This window comes from Falco biarmicus, chromosome 3 (genome assembly GCF_023638135.1).
Source record: "Falco biarmicus isolate bFalBia1 chromosome 3, bFalBia1.pri, whole genome shotgun sequence".
NCBI classification, from domain to species: Eukaryota; Metazoa; Chordata; class Aves; order Falconiformes; family Falconidae; genus Falco; species Falco biarmicus.
Window position 1 is genome coordinate 49,177,723 of NC_079290.1, and position 20,501 is coordinate 49,198,223.

Consider the following 20,501-nt stretch of genomic DNA (forward strand, 5'->3'; position numbering starts at 1 on the left):
CACCTTATTTGAGCTTCCTGTAAATGTAATTCAGGTGAAATGTTAAATAAAACTCTGCTTTTGATAAGCATCGGCTAAATGAAATCTCATGTCAAAAACTGCAGTTGTGCTTGCACTGGTGCAGTATAGTGATATCAATAGTTAATTTTACTATTGCTGTGTGAGCAGAGGGCATAAAAGCTCATAGAATCAGGCCGTGAAAGTACCCTCATGTACTTAGGCATGAATATGAAAAAGCTGTGTTTTTCCAAATGTTATTCATGTTTAATTTGCCAGAATCAAGATATGATTTTGGCTTTAATTATGAAACTCTAAGCCAGGCCTCCATGTGATCTACAGTTTGGAAATAAGGAAGATCTGTTCAGAAAGTGAACCTTTGAGTCAGTTTCAAGAACTCTTTTATCTGAGGATTCTTGCTGCACAGAGCAATCTAAGGTGGTTAGATTAAAACATACTAAAGTCAATGATGACTCAAATTTTAAAACTATGAGTTTTTGAGCAATTGTAGTTGTCTACCTAAAGATAAAGCAACCCTCTCAGAGAAGGGAACAAACCAGCAGGTACTCAATGAGCACTTCTAAGAATTTCTGTGTGAAGTCATTGAGAGATTTGTTCTTGCAAAACAAACGAATTGTAAAAGAATCTGTAACCTACATAGACTTGAGAGTTGACATCTTTTAGCTTGAGCTCCTGAGGCCTTTGGCCCTCCAGTGTAAATCTGATTATCTTGGCTCTGCACAGGAATCCATAGCAGAGGATGACTCCCTAAGCTGAGACACTAGTTCAGGGGTCCTCAAACTACGGCCTGTGGGCCGGATACGGCCCCCCATGGTCCTCAATCCGGCCCCCGGTATTTACAGACCCCCCCCTCCCCCCTCCCCCCCCCCCCTTCCCCCCCTCCAGGGGTTGGGGGGGAAACCAAGCAGCCGCAGATGACTGCCTGCCACTTCATCTACGCGCCAGCCCCCTGGTTAAAAAGTTTGAGGACCCCTGCACTAGTTCAAACTCATCAGCCAGTTAAAAACTGATGAAGATCCACAGTATTACTGACTGTAAGGCAATGCATTGTTGCTGTACCTTCTATTGTGGAATTTCACAGTCCATACAAAGATACAACCAATATTTGGAAAACCCAACCCAGTGGCCAAGTTTAGGAGTCTTGCTAGTGAAGCTTCTTACTAATTTGTCAGTAGTCCACCTATATAATCTTATAATTTCACCAGTATTGATAATATCTCAGCCTCAAATCTTTAATGACCTCAAGAATACATTGGACTCTGATTTGGTTGTGAAATCTATCTGCTGCTGTAAGTGGTAAATACAGATGGGGAGATTTAAATCTAGTTCAGTGTCTTTTTTAACTCCATAACTCTCAGGATCTCAGTTCTGAATGTCTCCCACAAAGAGCTCTTACAGAATTAAAGTCCATGTCCAGTCTATGCGGACAGCTTTTCCATCTGTGATCATCTGATAAAACAAGTAGCCAAAATTAATACGCATAGTATTTGGCAGGTGTTCTGGATTTACTTGTGAGCATTCACACTCTCCAGACATCTGCCCTTGCTGCCTGCTGCACATGACATTGTGCCCAGTCTTTGTCCCACACTCAGACAGGTCAACGCTTAGCTCTACACAGTCCAGCATATCTGGCACTCTGCAACCCACACCTTTACCTTCATTGTCAGTGTGAAACACGTCATTCTGCCAAAATATTTTGTTCTGAAAATATCATCATGAAATGTTTTGACACTATCTTTAAAAAAAATTAAATCTCCCTTTTCTTCAGTTGAAATATTTGCTGAATTCTACTTGAATCAGTGAATAAATTTGGTCATGTCCAAAAGTAATCACATTTTTGACAAATTAATTGTTCGCAGAAAACCAGTTTTAAATATTCTGTGAAGAGATACACCTGCACACTCAGGTGTGCTATTACAACTATATTTGTAGTTGCTTTACATGACAGCCTACCAATGACTAGATTAAATGACCAATCTCCTCACCTCAGGAAAGATTCAGTAACAACTGAGACCCTTAAGAAAGTATTGAACAATGCAAGTTTCCTTAATGGTTCAGTACAAGATTATTTGGCTCAAGTCTTTTTGTAATTCGGATACTCTGTAAAAATCATAGCATTCAAAAGGCCCGTAGGGATGCTTAGTGTAAGAACTTTGTACTGTATAATACAGAAACATAGAAATGGCTGGCATGACTTCTAAAGGTAAATATTTCTTTTGTGCTACTTTGTGTGCTGAGGTGTGTTTCTCTTCTCTTTAAATAAAACAAAACAAAAACCCACACATGAAATACAATAGCCTTAAACAGAAACAATATTAAAAAATCTGTCTATATATCTCTATATATCTGAATTTCTGAGATGGAAGGTGCTACCAATAAAGCCCCACTGCTCCAAACCCACAGAAGTCAGTGCAAAGACCTATTGACTCCAGTAGGCTTTTGGAGCACATTGTTCATGTAGGACCAGCAAGCAAGAAGCCTACCCTCCCAGACCACTGGCAAAAATACAGTAATGGGCAGGTTTGTTTCTTTTCATTGTATAGATGTTTTAGTATTAAACATTCATACTTGAAAAGGCTTGTTTGCTGCACACACATGCACACACAGAAACCCCTTAACTACGAGACATAAGCATAATCCCACTGCCAAGCTGAATACCCAATTGAATCTAGTGCTAGAAAGATACGGTTCTGTTGTATGCTTACAGTTCTAGAACATACAAATTATTAAATTCAAATTCTGTCTATCACCTGCTGATGCCCAAAAGTAAAACTGCTTTTCTGCTTCCATTTCCCCTTCTGTAAATACTGACAAATTGCTTATTTGTACCAGTACCTGAAAACATCAGAAGAATAACAAACAAACACATAACAGTAAATTTACAAATAGATCTGTATCAAGCTGGTGGGTTTTTTTTTTTTGGTGTTTTTTTTTGTAATGTTGATCCTGTACAAGGAAAAATGTTTGGTGCAAACAGTGTTTGCACTGATTAAATCTACACATCGTACACAATATATTTCACATTCCTTACTAAAACTCTGTTATGAAAGAAAGAAAAAAAAAATGAAAAAGTCTGCTTATTTAAAAAAAAAAAAGAAATTAGCAAGAACTGGTTTTAATTATTCAACAAAAGCTCTACAGTTCTTTCTTCCACCCTAGACAAAATATCATTTACTGTGTACCTTTGAAGCCATATTTTGTAAGCTCTCTGTGTTATTCCATAGGTGCCCGACACCTGGCTGTGATGGCTCTGGCCACGTGACGGGGAACTACGCATCCCACAGAAGGTAAAAACAGTCCCATTGCATGGGGCTGCAGCACCCAGGGTTCTTGGCAAGCAGCAGCAGAAAGAGGTGGCTTTTATTCTGTGTGCTTCTTTCAGCTTATCTGGTTGTCCTCGTGCCAGGAAAGGAGGTATTAAAGTGACTCCTACCAAGGAAGAAAAAGAAGACCCTGAACTTAAGTGAGTACAAAAGCAGTGCTCTACCATCGGTGAAGGAAGGGGAAAGCCCCACAAAAGCTCAGGACTTGAGGGATCATAGGAGATGCCCAAGTTAATCTGAGCTGCATAAGAATAGGGCCTAGAGCTGGAGCCGAACCAAATATTTCTGCTTCTAGCAAAGCTCCATCACCTTGGAGCTTGAACAGTGAGGCAGGATTGCTATATTTGCTTGCATTGGTCCAATTATTTCAGACAGTGCTATGAAAGTGCCACTTGGTTGAAAAATTTGGCAAAATGAGGGAAAACAAATTATTTCTGCCTGTAGTGAAACATGTCAGCTAATTAAATCAGCGTGACACCTTCAAAATATGTCCCAGAGAACTTAAATACATGTCTTATGTATTTTCTCTATGCAGGAATTGAAATTTGTCATAAAGTAAAAACTGGAAAATCCATTGAGATTAATTACATTCCTGACTTGTCCACACATTCTATTCAAATCAGTAAAAGATAACTGCCAGAATATAGATATGAAGATTTAGACGCATAGAATGTTGTTATTAATACTTGCTAATAATATGTGAGAAGCTGCATAACACTGACAGAGCAGCACAAAAAATCCCAAATCTTTCTTTGCAAATGTTTGCATGAGATGATACAAGTTTTCGGGTACAGAAGCCCACCCTCTGCTTCATACCAGAAACCTAGATAGAGAGGAGAGAATGCCGATTTCCCATACACTTCTATAAGTCAGATTTATTGCCTGTGATAGAATTTCAATTTTCCTTTCTGGTAAAATACTATCTGAATGAATGGTTTAGTTTCTTAGGCTGTACAACTGTATTTTAAATTGCCTAATCCTAAAATCAGCTGAACCCACCTAACTCAGCTCGACATGAACTGGATGCTCAGGTACACTGTGCCTCCAGGGGCTGAGTCTTAATCCGTTCATGCAAAGTGGCACAGGCAGCTGAAATTATTTTCTCAGAATTTCTTGAGACTGTCTTCACCTGCTCTCTCCAGTGAAAATGGGGGTTCTTTTGCTGTGTTTCTGTAGATGTCCAGTGATAGGCTGTGATGGCCAAGGTCACATATCAGGTAAATACACTTCTCATCGCACTGCTTCTGGTTGTCCTTTGGCTGCCAAGAGACAGAAGGAGAGTCCCGTCAATGGGTCTTCACTATCCTGGAAACTGAACAAACAAGAGCTGCCACACTGTCCTTTGCCAGGCTGCAACGGGCTGGGTCATGTAAATAATGTTTTTGTCACCCACAGAAGGTATAACTTTGTGTTTTCTCTTTTCATTTTTCCTTAACATTCCACTATTGAATTCACAACATGTGAGGTTACAGTCTTAATAAATTGTGCTGAAGTCTTTTGAGTAACAACTTAGTTTACATTGCAGCTGAAGTAATACAAATCAGAATAACTTTCAGAGAGCTGAAATCAACTTTTATGTCTTTTTCTATGTTCCCATTGCAGTGTGACTTTCCAAGGTCTTTTCTTCAGATTAGAACAGTGTCTATGTGGTTTAAAATTAAACAGAGTTCTTTCCAGGCAAATGTGTTGTATGTGTATATCTTTTATGGAAAGTGCAAATATCATTGAAATGTTACCAGAAAAGATTTAGCAAGAGCAATGGCTGAATTAATTTCATCTTTCTACCAGTGGAAAAGCTGTTTTCATAAACTTTGTATTTAAATAGCTAGAACCACAAAAAAAGTAAACATGTAGAACTCATATGGATTACATTAATTTGAAGCTATAACAATCTTGCAAAGAAAATTATCCTTCCAAAACAGGAATCACACATATACCAGTAACAGTAAACACCATGATTTTATATATCACTGTGAAAACATTAGCATAATTTGACCACATTCACTCAATATTACTCAAAGAATCTGGCTGTAGAGTCTGAATTAATACCTGGCAAAGTTTGGTCTTCTGTCTGTAATAGGAATTAAGTCTATATTCTATACCACCTCTGCTTCCTAACACGCTGAACCAACATCTCCAATACCAGAATGTCCAAGGTGACTTGAACAAATCCAGCCCGAGTCCAGTGTTATCTTAACTTTATGATCTACATCCCTTGTTGAAGTTTTTACATTAGGATACTACTGTAAATTGGGGCTAATTTAGTAAATAACATACATAGTGTGTTAGCCGGTTGCAACTCATACTACAGATGACTTCTGTGCTACATAAGGCTGGATCACACTCAAGATCATGTTAGTCAGAATGAGGCAGTAAATATAGCTTTGTGATACGATATCCTTCACTAGGACATTTGAAATATAAGAAGTAACCCATGGCTTTGAGACATTCTTGAGTTTAGTTATCTGCTCCGGACAGAGATACTAAGCAGCATTTTAGAACTGGAGAACTAGCATCTTTCCCTGTATAGCTTTTAGCTAAGCCAGTGTGAAGCTAACTTCAACCCACAAAAGCTTTTTTCCCCCCCAATGTGGAAACACCATGTCTATTAGGATTTTTGTTTCTAATTTTTACACGCACAGAAAAACCAGCATTTTCCTGTGGAACAAAATTTTCGTTCACTCCTTACTTGGCAACCTCTGAATACAAATCCTTCTGCCAGTTCTTCAGCATATGGGTATTTCTTCTTTGTTATTTATAAAGATAGTATTAAGTCAGTGCAATGCATCTTAGCCCTTTAGTGGGCTATAAAAATTGCCTCAGATAATTACCAGCTGATGAAATTGTAAGCTTTGAAATAGCAAAATTTAATTTAATGTGAACAGTGGTTAAAAAGCAAACTGAGTATATAATAGAACCATTCAAAAAAGCTATTACAGTCTATAGGATATATCCAGAGTTATTATTGTATTGATCATTATTGTGTATCAACAAAATGATACAATAGTTGTGCACTGTGGAAATCATCCCATTAACTAATTTTTCTTTAAGATAGCAAACTTACCATTATAAAGGACCATACTGCCCCTCTCACCTGGAGCACAAGCCCTCAATAAAAACAATAGAGTTTTTATTTATGTGTTGGAACTTCAAGAATTTGTAAATGCATCTTCACATAACTTAATGGTAGCTGCCACTACTATTTTGATTATTCTGAAATATGCTTAAGAGATGTTTACTTTCAGGCTGAGATTTCTGTGCCAATTTTCAAGCTGGAACATACAGTTAAATGGCTCTTTATGAGTTATGTCATTCCCCGAAGCTATGCTATAATGGAGATACTTATGTGACCTTAGGTACAGAGGTCTGTCCAAGTGCATGATAATATTGCCTGAAAGGATTGTTGCCATTTTCAAGTGGGTGCTAATGTTTTTTTTTTCCTATCTGTTTCAGCCTGTCTGGTTGTCCTTTGAATGCACAAGCCATAAAAAAGGGCAAAATTTCAGAAGAATTAATGACTATCAAGCTTAAAGCAAGTGGTGGTAAGGAGATTTGTAAAATATGCTGACATTTATTTAGATAGAAGAGCCCTGACTCATTTATACTTATGCCCCTTTATGCCATTGTGGCATTATTATTCACTCCTTTCACTTGTCTCTAGCAATAACAAATCTTGACCAACAAAAATCTTTGCATGAGACATTATGAAATTGTTTTCATTTACATCCTGATAACTCAACATTGAAGGCATGTTCTCATCTTGTCTCAGGGCATTATTTTTTTATTTGGAGGTGCTTTCAATATTGTTATTACTAATAAATTATTAGTTACAGATCAGGAGAACTTAGCTATCTGATAACTACATTAAAAGGGAAGAATATTGTGTGCACAAATTGATTCTTCTCCCTAACGTGAATACTATGTGGTTTAGTATCTGTGCAGTACCTGGACAATTTTGTTAGCTCAAGTGTAAAGGAACAATTCCCAAATAGTTAGGTAGGCATCTCTTGTTCAGCATGCTTTAGAAAGTTGGGCATTGAGCCAAGATTCAGGAAACTTGGTCGTTATGCCTCCAACTGCTGAGCAGAACGGTTGTGTTACTTTGGGCAAATGAGTTTGCTTCCATGTGTCCATGTTCTCACTGAGGCAGCGACTGCTGCTTAAAGATTTTCTAAGCTGGCTCCCCAGTAGACTCTGTTCAGCGCTCTAGGTTTTACAGCAGTAACAAAAAACAGCGGCACAAATCTCTAGGCTGAGTTAGTCTCAGAGTGATACTAAGCAGAAAGAGGGACATGTATTGCCAGCAGCTATAGCTGCTCAGATTTTTTCAGGACAAGGCTCTCATTAAAGAACTGAAGTCTTTTTTGTAGTTTTTTCTTTGCTATCTCACTTATGGGGGGTGTGAAAGTCTCTCTTACTTTTTTTTTTTCTCTAATACTTGTTAGCTTCCGGACACTTTCCCTTCTGCTGCTATTTAAATGTCACTATTTGTCACATGTAACTAAGTCTGTGCTTCTTGAAGTTACTCTGCACAGATTTGCCCCCACAGAACTTCATGCAAGATCAGAAGCAGGTACAGATGAGCTTACTAAAGCAAATAATTATACTAGTGGGGATGTTACCCTGGGGAGTTCCCTGCAGAAGGGTTGCTGCTACATTTCTCTTAAAATGAAAAAAAAAACCCAAAAAACAAAAAATCACACCCAACAAACAAACCAAACCAAAACTATGGTAAATACTCCCTCATGTTTTATGAAAAACTTTGCTCTTTCTGGGCAATTTTTCTTTTCTGTGCCCTCCAGCCTGTAGTTGCATGTTGCACTGGAAAAAAGAATTCTGAAACACAAAGACTCAGAAAGTCCCTTCTATGTTTCAGCTCACACAGATGTTTCATAGTTGGGAAACAATTTTGACAGTAAAAGCAAATAAAAGGCAATTAATTTAAGGATCAATAATTTTATCAAAATCTTATTTTCCTCTTGTCCAGTAACAGTTAACACAGCTTGTTACTCATCTATCCATTTACATGTGGATACTTTAAATCTGATATTAGTATTTTCAACTATTTACAGGAATAGAGAGCGATGAAGAAATCAGACACCTGGATGAGGAAATAAAAGAACTGAATGAATCCAATCTTAAAATTGAAGCTGACATGATGAAACTTCAAACCCAGGTATGACATCAACATGAAAGTTTTACCTTTTGTTATGCTATGTTTAAGCACAATAAATAATTTAAGTGCTATGTAAATGCTATGTTTTAAACACAGTTAGTCTCCTGTGCATTTGTTTTCCCATCACTCTGCGCCACTTAAAAGTAGCAAAAAGAATCCTACATGCTTTTTTGTCAGGTTTTTGTTTGATTTCTGTAAATGAGCAGCAGATTTCTGGATATTGTCTTAAAGATGTGGTGAATGACAAATTCAGGGCAGTTTGGAGCTTGGCAAGCAGAAAAACCATATTTACTAAACAAAATGTTCATTTTCCTTTGTTGACCAACCTCTGCAGAATCCCATGACTGCAGTTTTTAGGGGGATATTACCTCTTACCAGCACACTCCAGCTCCTAATGCCAGTTGATTTTGTTCTTATGTGTACCTAAGAAAATCTCCCTAGTTCAGTTCACCCACTGTCAGTTATTCAAACACCAGGCAACACCTGGGAAAGAATAAATTCCTTTTGCTAGTTTGTGTAGCAGACCAGTTTGACCAGAGCTATGGAACAGAGCCATTCTCTTTCACTCTTTTGTATATTGGAGAGATTAAATTGGCTTTAAGAAGCTGATAGTGGTTCTATGGAGTGAACTGAATACATTCATGCCTACAGAGACTACTATGTGCACCTGGGAGTTCAACTGGGCAGTCGGGGTAAAAGCAAGAGCAGAAGCTTCCTCAACATTTCAGGAATAAGAGTTTAAGAAAAAAGTTCCTAAATGAGACCTGGGAACTGAATAAAAGTCTAAACTGATCTAAAACAAACTGAGTGTAACCATACCCCTCTGTATTTGTACCACACTTGGATGTAGTGTTGATTCATGCTGTTTTTGTAATAACTACTGAGTGTATGGTCTAAATAAAGGTGACATTTATGCCACCTATGCTGGATCTAAATGACCTGGCTTCACACTGCAAAGGTTGTAGGGATATCCATCCCAAAATACACTGTGGGGTGTGTGGAGGTGTGCGTGTTCAGTGTCTCAGTTCTCTGTGGTGAGCACTGTGCTGTTTGCACAGAGATTGCCCAATGTATGCAGCCAAATTTCCTCTCCTCAGACTTGCTCCCTGGTGAATGTAGTCTGACCAGCAAAGCCTGAACTGAACTACAGCTGAAGCAACATGTCCCCTACATGGCTTGTTCTACCTCCTTTTAATTTAGGCCAGCCAGGTTTTAGGCTGCTGTGAGCACTGTCCAGAGGAGAGGCTGTAGCAGATCACAGGCAGGCACAAAGAGGACAGGTTTGTTGTGTGACGGTGTGTGAGAAAGGGAAGTGGCCACAGCAACCCACATTTTAGTAGTGCAGAGACATGCATCCTAATGAGGAGACGTGGACGTGACTCCATCACTCTGTGCACTGGGGTGGCAGCCCTTGGTTCTGTCCTGCTCGACTCCTGCTGCTCTGCTGCAGGGCGAGGAGCTGGCAGTGGGGAACGAGGCCCCGCCATTGCTGCCTTTGGTTTTTCAGCACTGCTGTTGACATATAAGCCTTCAGAGCTGAGTATATTCCCAATGCTCTTACACTAAAAAGATACCATTTTGCTACCTTGGATGCTTTTTCCTGCCCTTTCCAAAACCCTGATTTCCATTCTGTTGGTCAGAGATCATCTTTGCGATGATCATTCTGTGTTCAACCTCTCCATTCCCTTTCCACTCTATTTTTCTCTTATTGTTTCCAGCACCAGCCCTGTTGCTGTTCCCAGCCAGCCCACAGCTCTACCCTTCACCCAGGAGCGGGGCAGAAAAGTAGCACAACAGCTAATACCCGTGCCCTTGCTATTGTGGTAAATCAGCAGGGATGCTGTATGAGCAGGACAGCAATGTACACATCAGCCTCCTTTCTCCTGCCCTCTGCCAGCCCTGCGGCCACACTTTCCATCCCAGATCCAACCTGACCATCCCCTCTGAGCTCAATTCCCTCCTCCCACCATGGGGCACCCTCCAGTGCCTCACTGCCACAAGGCTTTTTCGTGAACCAGCAGCAAAGTCCATTGATTCAGCATGAATACAACCTCTTCCTTCCTCTGAATATTCTGTTCACAAGTTATGTCTGTCCTAAAACAATGATACCTGGGTTTCAGATCCATCGTGGCCCCTCTCATAATCACATGACTGCCATTTTGGGTTCAAACTGCAGTTGTGACACTCCCAAGGGTCTGTCTCTTTGTGTGTTTGTGCCTGCCTGTATCTTCTAGATCACATCTATGGAGAGCAATTTGAAAACAATAGAAGAAGAGAACAAACTCATAGAGCAGAACAACGAGAGCCTGTTGAAGGAGTTAGCTGGCTTAAGCCAAGCCCTCATCTCCAGCCTCGCTGACATTCAGCTCCCACAGATGGTAAGACCACAGCCAGCAGCTTCGCACCTTCTTTGAGACTGTTTTGCCAGCCCTTGAAGCAGATAAGCAAGCCCAGGGACCAGGAGGAGCACTGGAGCTGCATTAGCAGAGAGCTCTTTTAGCCTAACTTACTTAGCAGAGATGCTGGATCATGAAATGTGTGACAGCAGGTGCAGTTGCTTCCAGGACTGAGCCAGCCCTGGTATCTCTGCCCTCTGCTGCACTGTGCAGGACAGGTTTTTCCCTCATCCATCCCTATCTTAATGTCCACCCTGCACAAAGAGTGAAAATCTCACGCCGTGAATCCTTACTTACTCTGCTCCTAGATCAAAACTTTAACCTGTTTCATGCAGGTGATTTTTCAGGAGCCAACAAAACTGTACCTTCTCAAAAACTCCAGGTCCTTGATGTCTTGCAAATGCAGGCCAAATCCACCAGGGTACTTGGGTGTCCAGAGATACAGTCCCCTTTCCCAGTCTCAAGAGTGCTGCTGGGAGATTAGGTGAGGACAGCTACAGGGATGTCAGCCACAGTCCCAGAGCCAAACAGGCCATAATAAAAAAACAAGTTACCCTGACAATGATGTCTCCAACCCCTTTTCTTGCTTGGAGAGTGTGTGGTTCCCCCAGCACTTCCCCTTCCTTTCTGCAACCCTTCCATTAATTTGGATGGCTGCCCTGTTTATGACTTCTCCCCAGTTGCCATACTGCTGCTTCTCCATGCTTTGGGGTTGGGTGTTTGGGTTTTTTTGGCCTTAATTTTCTCCTGCAATTATAATCTGTTTTGTCTTCATTTAGGGGCCAATCAGTGAGCAGAATTTTGAAGCATATGTAAATACACTCACAGACATGTACAGCAATCTGGAACGGGACTATTCCCCCGAATGCAAAGCTCTGCTGGAAAGTATCAAACAGGCAGTGAAGGGCATCCATGTGTAGGATGTGAAAGCTGCTGGGCAACAGAAATTACTTAACAGCAGTAAACTCCAGATGGATCTGTTAGGAGTTCATGTACTGCTAAGGGGTGTAGGTTGCCATGCTGCATTTACAATTGCAACATTGCACTAATTTTTTCCCAGCTGACATAAAAAAAAGAATAAAAACACAACAGACTATTTGTATTAACAGCAATGCACTCTGTTAGTATATTGTATTTATTTCAGTACGATTCCTTTTTTTTTCTTCTTTTGCACTCAGTTTTTGTAAAGTGAATGTAAAAAGTGTGTGCGACTATTTTTTATATTTTTTATTTATTTCTAATCAAAGAGTTGGTTTTTTTATCCTTTAACAGCATTTTTGCGGCCTGCCATATTTTTACAAATGTGTTTATTAATTTATTTTCCAATGGGATTTTAAATAGACTGAAAGTTATACTGTAAATTAAATAACTTGCTGGGTTTGTACAGGAAGAAAAAAAAACCTATGAAAGTAACAAATGACTGAACCGTGGTTCTAGTTTTATTTTCCTCACATCCTGCTTTTTTATAATGGCTTTGTATCAGAAATGGGTTTGCAGTTAACACGAGATGTGAAGATGCATGGAATGAGAAGATAAATGGTGCCCACTAGTGGGCAACTTGGGCTCTTAAAAGCACAGTATGCTGGAAAACAGTGTGTTAAAGAATACGTTAGCAATAATGAAATATAGCAATCAGCAAAGCACTTGACTTGGCTGTGTGATTTAGCCTATGCGAATGATTATTTAAAATGTTTCAAGAGAACTTCAGATTTATTTTACCGCTGCAGTTTTTTTTTCAGAGTTAGCTCATGGAGGGAAATCACAATTATCTCTAAACAAGAAGGATAATTTGATAGGACCGGTACTCTTTTAGTACGAGACGTTGAGGTTTTAACTAAGTGACCAATATTGCTATGGATTTGGATTTGAAAAACGCAAACACATCCCAAGCTGAAGGCTTTGTACATAATGAACCGAACACATCTCCCCTGAAATGGCATTTAATACTGGGTTGAACTTAACGGCAGCTGAGAAGGCAGCAGTCTGGAGAGGAATAATACCACTCCAGCGCAACGGCAGCTGCTTTTCTTTTTGAACAAACGGTAGCAACACCGTGACCGGTTTATCCCATCCTTCTTCACTAAGACTAGGCTGATACTGAATTTGTTACCAGTCTTTTGGTCGGGTACCAAGTGCTACAGGGTGTACAGGCAGACGGAGGTGTGGACAGACGAGCACTTGCACGGAGGTGCTGGCGTGCGCCTCAGTATCTGGTTAGCCTGGGTGTGGAACTTCTGAATCCGTCAGAAAGTAGTGGTTGCTATAACAGAGGCAATGTCTATTTCAGGGATTGTAAGTAATTAAGCATTGTTTCAAAAGTTTTTTTTATATTTATTTTTTTTAAGAAAAAGGTATAAACAACCAGCTAAACTGCCTTTTTTGTATGCACACACACCTCATGTGCATATGTGCCTCAGTGTAAATGTATACATGGATCTAGCGTGTGTTTAATTTTTCCGTGCTATAATGAAAGTGTTTATTTTTATTAGCCGCATTTATATTTAGATTGAATATGATGGCATTCACAGGCTTGACATATACAATTATATTATTACTGTTCCTGCACAAAAGTACTATTCAAAAGTGATTCAACTCTCATGCACTGTGGTCACTGTTCTGCATTAGGTGGGGCTTGCTTTTTGTTTGAGGGTTGATTCAACTCTCCTATCTTAGTTTAGACAGGGGAAAATGTATGTTCTTAGGAGCTGTGTTTATTTTTAAATCGATTTTTCAAAAGCTACCATATGTGCTGTCAAATATAAATAGGAGGACACCAAACAAAAATTTGCTATTAAAGTTATTGTTCTTGCTAAAAAAACAAAACCCGAACATTTGTTATACTTGTTAAATGCATACAAAATGAGTTCACTCATTACAAAGACTAGAATTTAATTTACTAAATATTTTAACAAATTTGTTATATATTTTATTTAAGTAAAAATATCTCTTACTGACCTATGTATTTATTATTATGATTTACTATGGCTTCAGGTTAATTTATCTGTGTTTGGTTGTTTGCTCAGGATGTTCTGTGAAGTATGTTTGTATTTATTTGACTCCCTTGTACTTGATGTGTTTTGTAACGTGCACTGATTTTTTTTTCTTTTTGTTTTTTCTATTTTTTTTGTGTTTAAATGCATTGATGAGCTATAATGTAAATTAGACCTTTTGTAAAGAGCAATGATGTATGCATTTTTTAATTTGGAGTAGTTTGTATACTGTTTCTTCATACAATTAATATTTCTTACATCAAAACAACAAAATTGTGTTCTGTGCTGTACATTTGGTGTATGGTAGGAAATAAAATTGATAATGAAACATTGCAGCAAGTTTCTTGGGTTTTTTAGTCTCTAGATGCCGACTTGTATTACCCTTTCTTAACTGCACCTGGCACTATACAATGTGTCAGATGTTTTACTTGTTTTGTGTATAAAATGTGTCATCCCCGTAAGTACATTTCTGGTATAAATAATTTAATAAGTGTTTTACTTTTTCAGTTTGAAATAAGGAGGAGAAAAATGGCACTGCTTAAGAGCTCCTTTTCACTTCTGAAGGGAAAAAAAAACCCAAGATAGTAATCACTGCATTATTTAATGCGTTATCTTCTTGGCAGTTTTAGACTTCATTTACACTGATAAAGTACAGGATTTGTGCTGACCTTTAACAGCTGCTAAATGATGTTTAAACATAAAAGCCATTGTAAAGTTTCCAGCAATTTGGAACCGCCCACTGTTCCAGCGCAATTTTCTGCTGAGATTTGCAGTGCTTAGACATTGCACAAATAAAAATCTGCTGGTTTTAGAAAGACAGTATTTCCAGTACCTAATGGACTTTCTTTTTTCACTGCTCATTGTAGCGAAAACAGGCCAGTTTTATTTAGGATGCATGCTAATGGCTTCAGGAGCATTTCTTGTCTCAGATTCCAACTTCCTATGGACAGACTGAGAATAGTTTTCATTTAGAAAATAAGGTAATTTTGAAGCCCATAAAGTAGCTGGTAATTATTTATTTGAATAGACATAGTCAGATAAACAAAAATGGATTATAAGACCAGAAAAACTGACATGTTCTGCATTTCAGTGTAGCAGAGGTTCAAAATTTGGATCATGACATGAATCCTGGATACTCACAAATCTTGCCGAGTTTGGTGCTGTGGAGTCAGCAAAGGGAGACAGACCTGTCTGGGAAGCTCTGCTCCACTGCGGTTCAGAGTTCTCTTAGCTCTAGGACACTTATCCAAGGACAGGATTAACTGGTTCTCAAGTAATTAATAGCAACTTGAATAGTATTTCTTAATATGTCTTAAAGAACATAAACATACTATTTTTTCAGGGTCCTTTAAATACAGTTTAACTTTAACTGTAGGCCATCAGGTCAGCAGTCACTAATGGGATAGCCTCTTCTCTCACATCACAGATCAAGCAGAAACAGGTCTCTTTTTGCAATGTCCCTTAACGCAGATAAAGACCGAGGCCAGCATTTTGATTTTTTCTGAGTGACTAAGCTCAAATTACAAATTTAGAAGGCCTTATTGTCAGATAGGCAGCACCCCACGGGTCATTTTTTTAAACATCTATATTAACTCTGACTAACTGCTGTTTATAAGGTTGGGGGAGGTATGAGGATATTAGGCTCTATGTACACCTAAGAAAACAATGCTGTATTCTCCAATATTTCCAGCAATCTGAGACAGGGACTGTGAGCAAATAAACATTTTCCCAAGTGTTTTTTGATAAGAAATATGATATCCACAGTTAATTGGTTAACTTCTTATTATCTAAAGACTGTTCCTGCATTCATCTTTAAACAAATTGCTCTGATAGTGTTTATCTTAATGTTGAAATTATGGTCTTCCTCCATTAAAAAAGAATTATGTAAACAGTTAAGCCATGTTCATTACTAAACTAACATAAGCCAGGGTGGGGGTGGGGAACAACGACCAAAACAACCAAAAATGTTGTACTTGAAATAACCTTTCAAACTATTTCCATCTTCTGAAGTTTCCATTTTCAGTAATTGTTCTCTATCTATGCCTATAGAAGGGGGAAAGTGCTTAATTCAGTAAAAATATATGAATTCCATTGAGTGAATTAACTTGAATAGAATTGAAGCTTTAAATATCAAAGAAAAGGAAGGGAGCATGAACAGTCAGCATTTGCTGTCCTATCGGCTCAAGAAGTCTATCCTGTCTCTTAACTAATCATGACAAAGGTTTTTGAGTCTACAGTGTAGAAAACGGGTTCTGTTTTCTACTGCAATTTAATTTCTATTTACTAATTAAGCACCTCTTCTCTCCTGCTGGCTTAGTATATCTATATAATTATGTCATGTCATGACTTTTCAAGTCAGTGCCCCTTCATCCTTACTCCATATTGTACTCTTTTTTTTAAAAAAAAAAAAAGTCGCAGGATTTCTCGATGGAAATTTGTTACTATGCAATGGCACAGAGTTGTGACAGAAGCTATCCCCTTAATTTCCTCCTGTGTTTCTTCAGTGCTATACATTCTACCTGTCTTGGCATTTCTGCTGTGCTTCAAGTTCCTTTATGATTTATTCAGCTGTATAACTTGGATGCTGCTAGATTTGTATCAGACAAAGTTCTTTGTTCATCCCGTTCAGGATACTGTGGGATGATAGAGCTCCATTTAGCTTTTGTGTAATGTAGGACAGTGACCTAGTTTCAGCACCTTTCAATATCTCATTCTGGCTTGTTTTCTTCTGTCTCTTTTGCTCTAGTAAGTCTTAGACAGCCAAGCTTACACATAATTTCATCAAGGATTAGTCTGATTTCCTGTCTGACTTCATGGTACAAATTGCTTCAACCGCATTTCATTCTTAACAAATGTTCCCAGGGACATTGTCCAAGTAAATCTCAGGACTTTTCAGTTTTGTGATAAAAACGATGATTTAGGTTGCTGCTATCTGCTCCTAAAACTGTTACTGCACAAGATTTTTCCAAACAAGCTTTTGGTGCCCAGCACCAGATTTTGGTGCCCAGCTTCACATCCCTTGAAGGGGCCTAATTTTTAGAAGCTAAATTCACAGCTTTTTTTTTGCCAAGCAGGCCTTTTCAAAATTCCCTTTTCTGGCCAATTCAAATGAATAGCTACTAAGTTTTCATACTGTTATTTCATAGGATTGTTATATATATCTTGTTAACACCTATTTGCATGTACAGTGCACCATAGAATTCCAGGTGGGTATTTGTACCCACCGCAGGTACTGAAAAACAAAACGTCATCGATGTGACCCCGAGCCGAATTCTGACCCTTACCAAACTCCTTTTCTACTGCCTGTGCACACTTTTTTTCAGGTTCTGACAGAAAACCAAACAAGAATAAAAAAAACAAAGGGCTGAACCTCATTCTTTATTCAGTTGAAGAGATCATCTGTCCAAAGCGTTCCCTGTCACTGCTGCTGAAGCTGGAGCTGGGGCTTAAAGTATCTGGCCTGCAATCTTCCTTAATTACAGTTCTATGCAGCATTTCATGTGCACCCCCTGCTTACTTCTGACACAATAAGCAAAATCTGGATTAGGAGCCAGGTTCTATACTGATTTCAAATTTACTGGGATCAAATTCATTTGATCCTTTAGAAACAGGATGAGCTTAGTTCCCTTGGGAGGGAATTGCCTAGAACTGGGAGGCAGAGTCAGCTTCTTTAATCCTGATGTCTGGTCCAAAAGATTTTAGGGAAGGAATGAAGGTTTTAAAAAGCTCATAAAAACCTGTTGGGAAAACGTGTATGAATTGGATTCCTTCGGAGAAAAATGCAATGCCATCTCCACAGACTGAAGAGCTGAGCTCTTTGAGGAGACACATGTGGCAGAGGCACTGCGCATCAGGCACCAGTGCTGAAGGCTGCGAGGGGATGTCTTGTGTTTCCCAGCTGGTGGGAGACAAAATGGCACCTCAAGAAACCTAGCTCTAGGCCCTACTCAGCCCGCCGGGTAACTCTAGCTCTGTTTTCCCATCTGTGAAACAAGAAGACTCTGAAGTGTATTAGGAATGAGCAACACCAGCCTTACAGAGGGGCATGCCTTACCTGCGTGTATATACAGTGAGGGAAAAAGAGCCTGAGCATATGTGTAACAGCATACAGTAGCTATTATTGTGTGACTGGCACTATCAATTTCACAATGGTAATTGCTGTGTTTGATGGGAGAGAGCTGCAATACTGCCCTACATATTCAATGCCTTGACAGCAGTCATAACCCTGGTGCGATCACTTCATCCCCTGCATTTTAGAGGCGCTGCATGGTACCAGCCAAGGCAGTCAGATCTGCCGCTGATGTGGATCCTCTGTTTGCCAGAACCGGCTCTGCTCTGTACACGACACACAGGTTTTCTAGAAATCCCCACATTTCCTCTTTCAAACACTATCAGCTCTTGCGCACAGCCCATCATGTAGGTTTAGCTCTTTTTCTTCCCTCCTAAGGCATTACTACAGTCCACATTTTATTCCTGTGCCTCTTGCATTGTTTCTCTTGAAGATATAGATCCTCCAGTTAGTGCTGATGGTCAGTCTGAAGCTAAATTTTCAAAATGCAGAAGTTAAATTCCAAAACAACAGAAGTGAAAGTTATAAAAGCAAAATCATTTTTTATTGAGATAATGGAGCTCCTACAGATTTTGTGAAAAATCAGCTGATTGCTGTGAGAGCAAAATTATGATTCACTGTAAGAGGGACGAGGAGGGAGGCTCAGCTGTTACAGATTCTGTTTGGCAAGGGCCGACTCCTGATCGGCACGATGTACAACCTGGACCAGCAGCAAGAGTTAGTGCAAAGCTGGCCAGAGAACTGCACTCTTGTGCATGGTGTGGCATCAAAGCATGTAAACGGTACAAATTTTATGTGTGAGTATAAATATTTGAGCAAGAAAGCAGGCAGGCAAGCAGTGACTATAGCTCCTGTGTTTATAGTGACAGTGATGGGGTCAGGGGCACAGGGCAGAAGTCCACAGGAATCCGTCAGATGCCAGGCTACATCAGCTCAACCCAGTGCAGAACTGGTCTGTTTTCCAAACATGGGTCTTTTCCTGTTTTGTTAAACTAAACATCCTCTCCAGCTTGTTGCAGTATCATGACAAGTAGCGTTACTAACACTGCTTCTTGGGGAAACACACGCTACCTCTCAGCTCTGACTCACGCTGAGATGGGTTTATGTCTAGAAGAATTAAGGTATTTCACAGCATCTGCTGGGCGGGCAAAGCCTTGCTGGGGAAAGTCCCCAGGAATGCAAAACCCCAACCGCCAGCACATCTGCTTTCACAGGCTGAGATTTCCTGGGGGTGGCTGCTGGTGGGAGAGGAACCAAGGTGCTTGCATGCCTTTTCTCCTCCGCCTGCTAGCATATCCCTAGGGGCTGCAGCCCCCAGCCAGGTAGCAGCTGCCCAGCTGCGTTTCCTCCCTTTTCCATGCCCCCTACCCAGGCCAGGCTGGAGGCAACCCTTGGGTGGTGGGTTTTTTTCTGTCTGCTAGAGGCTTAAATCTTTCACCATCTTGGGAGCATAGTGTGACTGCAGCCATTGCTGGCTGGCCTGGCTGCCACCGTTCGTGATGCCCTTCTTATTACCAGATTAGAGGACATTGTCACGATGCGTATGAGGCCTTTCAGATAAGGCGCTGTACAAGTTCCAGCAGGTTCCAAATACAACAGCACAGCTTTCGCATCCAGCCTACAGGATCAGAGTTTATTTCCCCAATGCAGACAGCTTTGCACTGCCTTCCTGTTAATTAAAGTATTGATTACAATACCACACTGTTTACATGCAAGATTTTGCATGGTCTTGGCCATTCACGTGCAAATGAACTTGTAAGCCTTTCTGTGCCCTAAAATCTGCTGATGTCAGTCTTCCAAATCTAACTCCACGTTGTAGGACATGTGGCTTTCTATAGCTTAGCTCTGATGCCCCCAAGTCATATTATCTCAGTTCTGAGGTTCATTATGATAAATCTTTCACTGGTTTTAAATCAAAAACTTTAATTGTACTGTATTTATTCAGCTTAGGTTTTGTGTCCTGAAGGCAGCAGTTTTAATTGCATCATTTGTATAGTGGCTCAATATGTTTTGGTGTGAAAAGTGCATTATCACGTTTAATTTTGCATTTTTTTCCCCCATATGTTTTAGTTACACTAAAACTTCAGATGGGAAGTGATGGGGCTTTTCCACTGCTCTCTCATTCTCTCTTCAGTGTTTTTTAATGAGCTAAGACTGCACTATTTTTCTTTTGTTCTCATCAGTTGAGGTTTTAGGGAGCTGTTTATTTGTAGGGTAATTCTTGTATTTATGTAGAGCAAGGCATTAGACATTTTTATCCTCTACTTATTAACAAGCCAGATGGTACCGGCTGCTACCCACACAATTCCAATTATCAGATGGCAAACTGAAATATACGTGGGGCAAATGAGAAGATGTATATTAAAGAAGCATCATGGAGAATTGGCTTCTCAGAGATGTTGATTCACAAAGGGGTACTAGCAATTAGGGTGTGACAGCCTGCTGCTGAACGTACAGCATTGGCCTGGGGGCACAAGTGTTCAGCCTCCAAAATTTTAATACTGTCTCTCTCTTTCCCCTATGGTATGA

General features: G+C 39.7%; 1 protein-coding gene across 3 annotated transcripts in view; it reads left to right on the forward strand.

Annotated features, from left to right (window-relative positions):
- The window catches only part of ST18 (ST18 C2H2C-type zinc finger transcription factor), a 101,263-nt gene extending 87,028 nt beyond the window's left edge, over positions 1–14,235 (forward strand). For 2 of the 3 annotated variants that reach the window (XM_056333042.1, XM_056333043.1), the window contains exons 16-22: positions 3,243–3,305; positions 3,401–3,481; positions 4,518–4,739; positions 6,795–6,883; positions 8,414–8,517; positions 10,752–10,895; positions 11,693–14,235. In XM_056333042.1, coding sequence (XP_056189017.1) covers positions 3,243–3,305; positions 3,401–3,481; positions 4,518–4,739; positions 6,795–6,883; positions 8,414–8,517; positions 10,752–10,895; positions 11,693–11,833 — 844 coding nt within the window. In that variant the 3' untranslated portion in view covers positions 11,834–14,235. Of the gene's footprint in view, positions 1–3,242; positions 3,306–3,400; positions 3,482–4,517; positions 6,079–6,794; positions 6,884–8,413; positions 8,518–10,751; positions 10,896–11,692 lie in introns of those variants that run through there. The other variant, XR_008820971.1, reaches the window with a different exon arrangement.
- Positions 14,236–20,501: the final 6,266 nt, after the last annotated feature.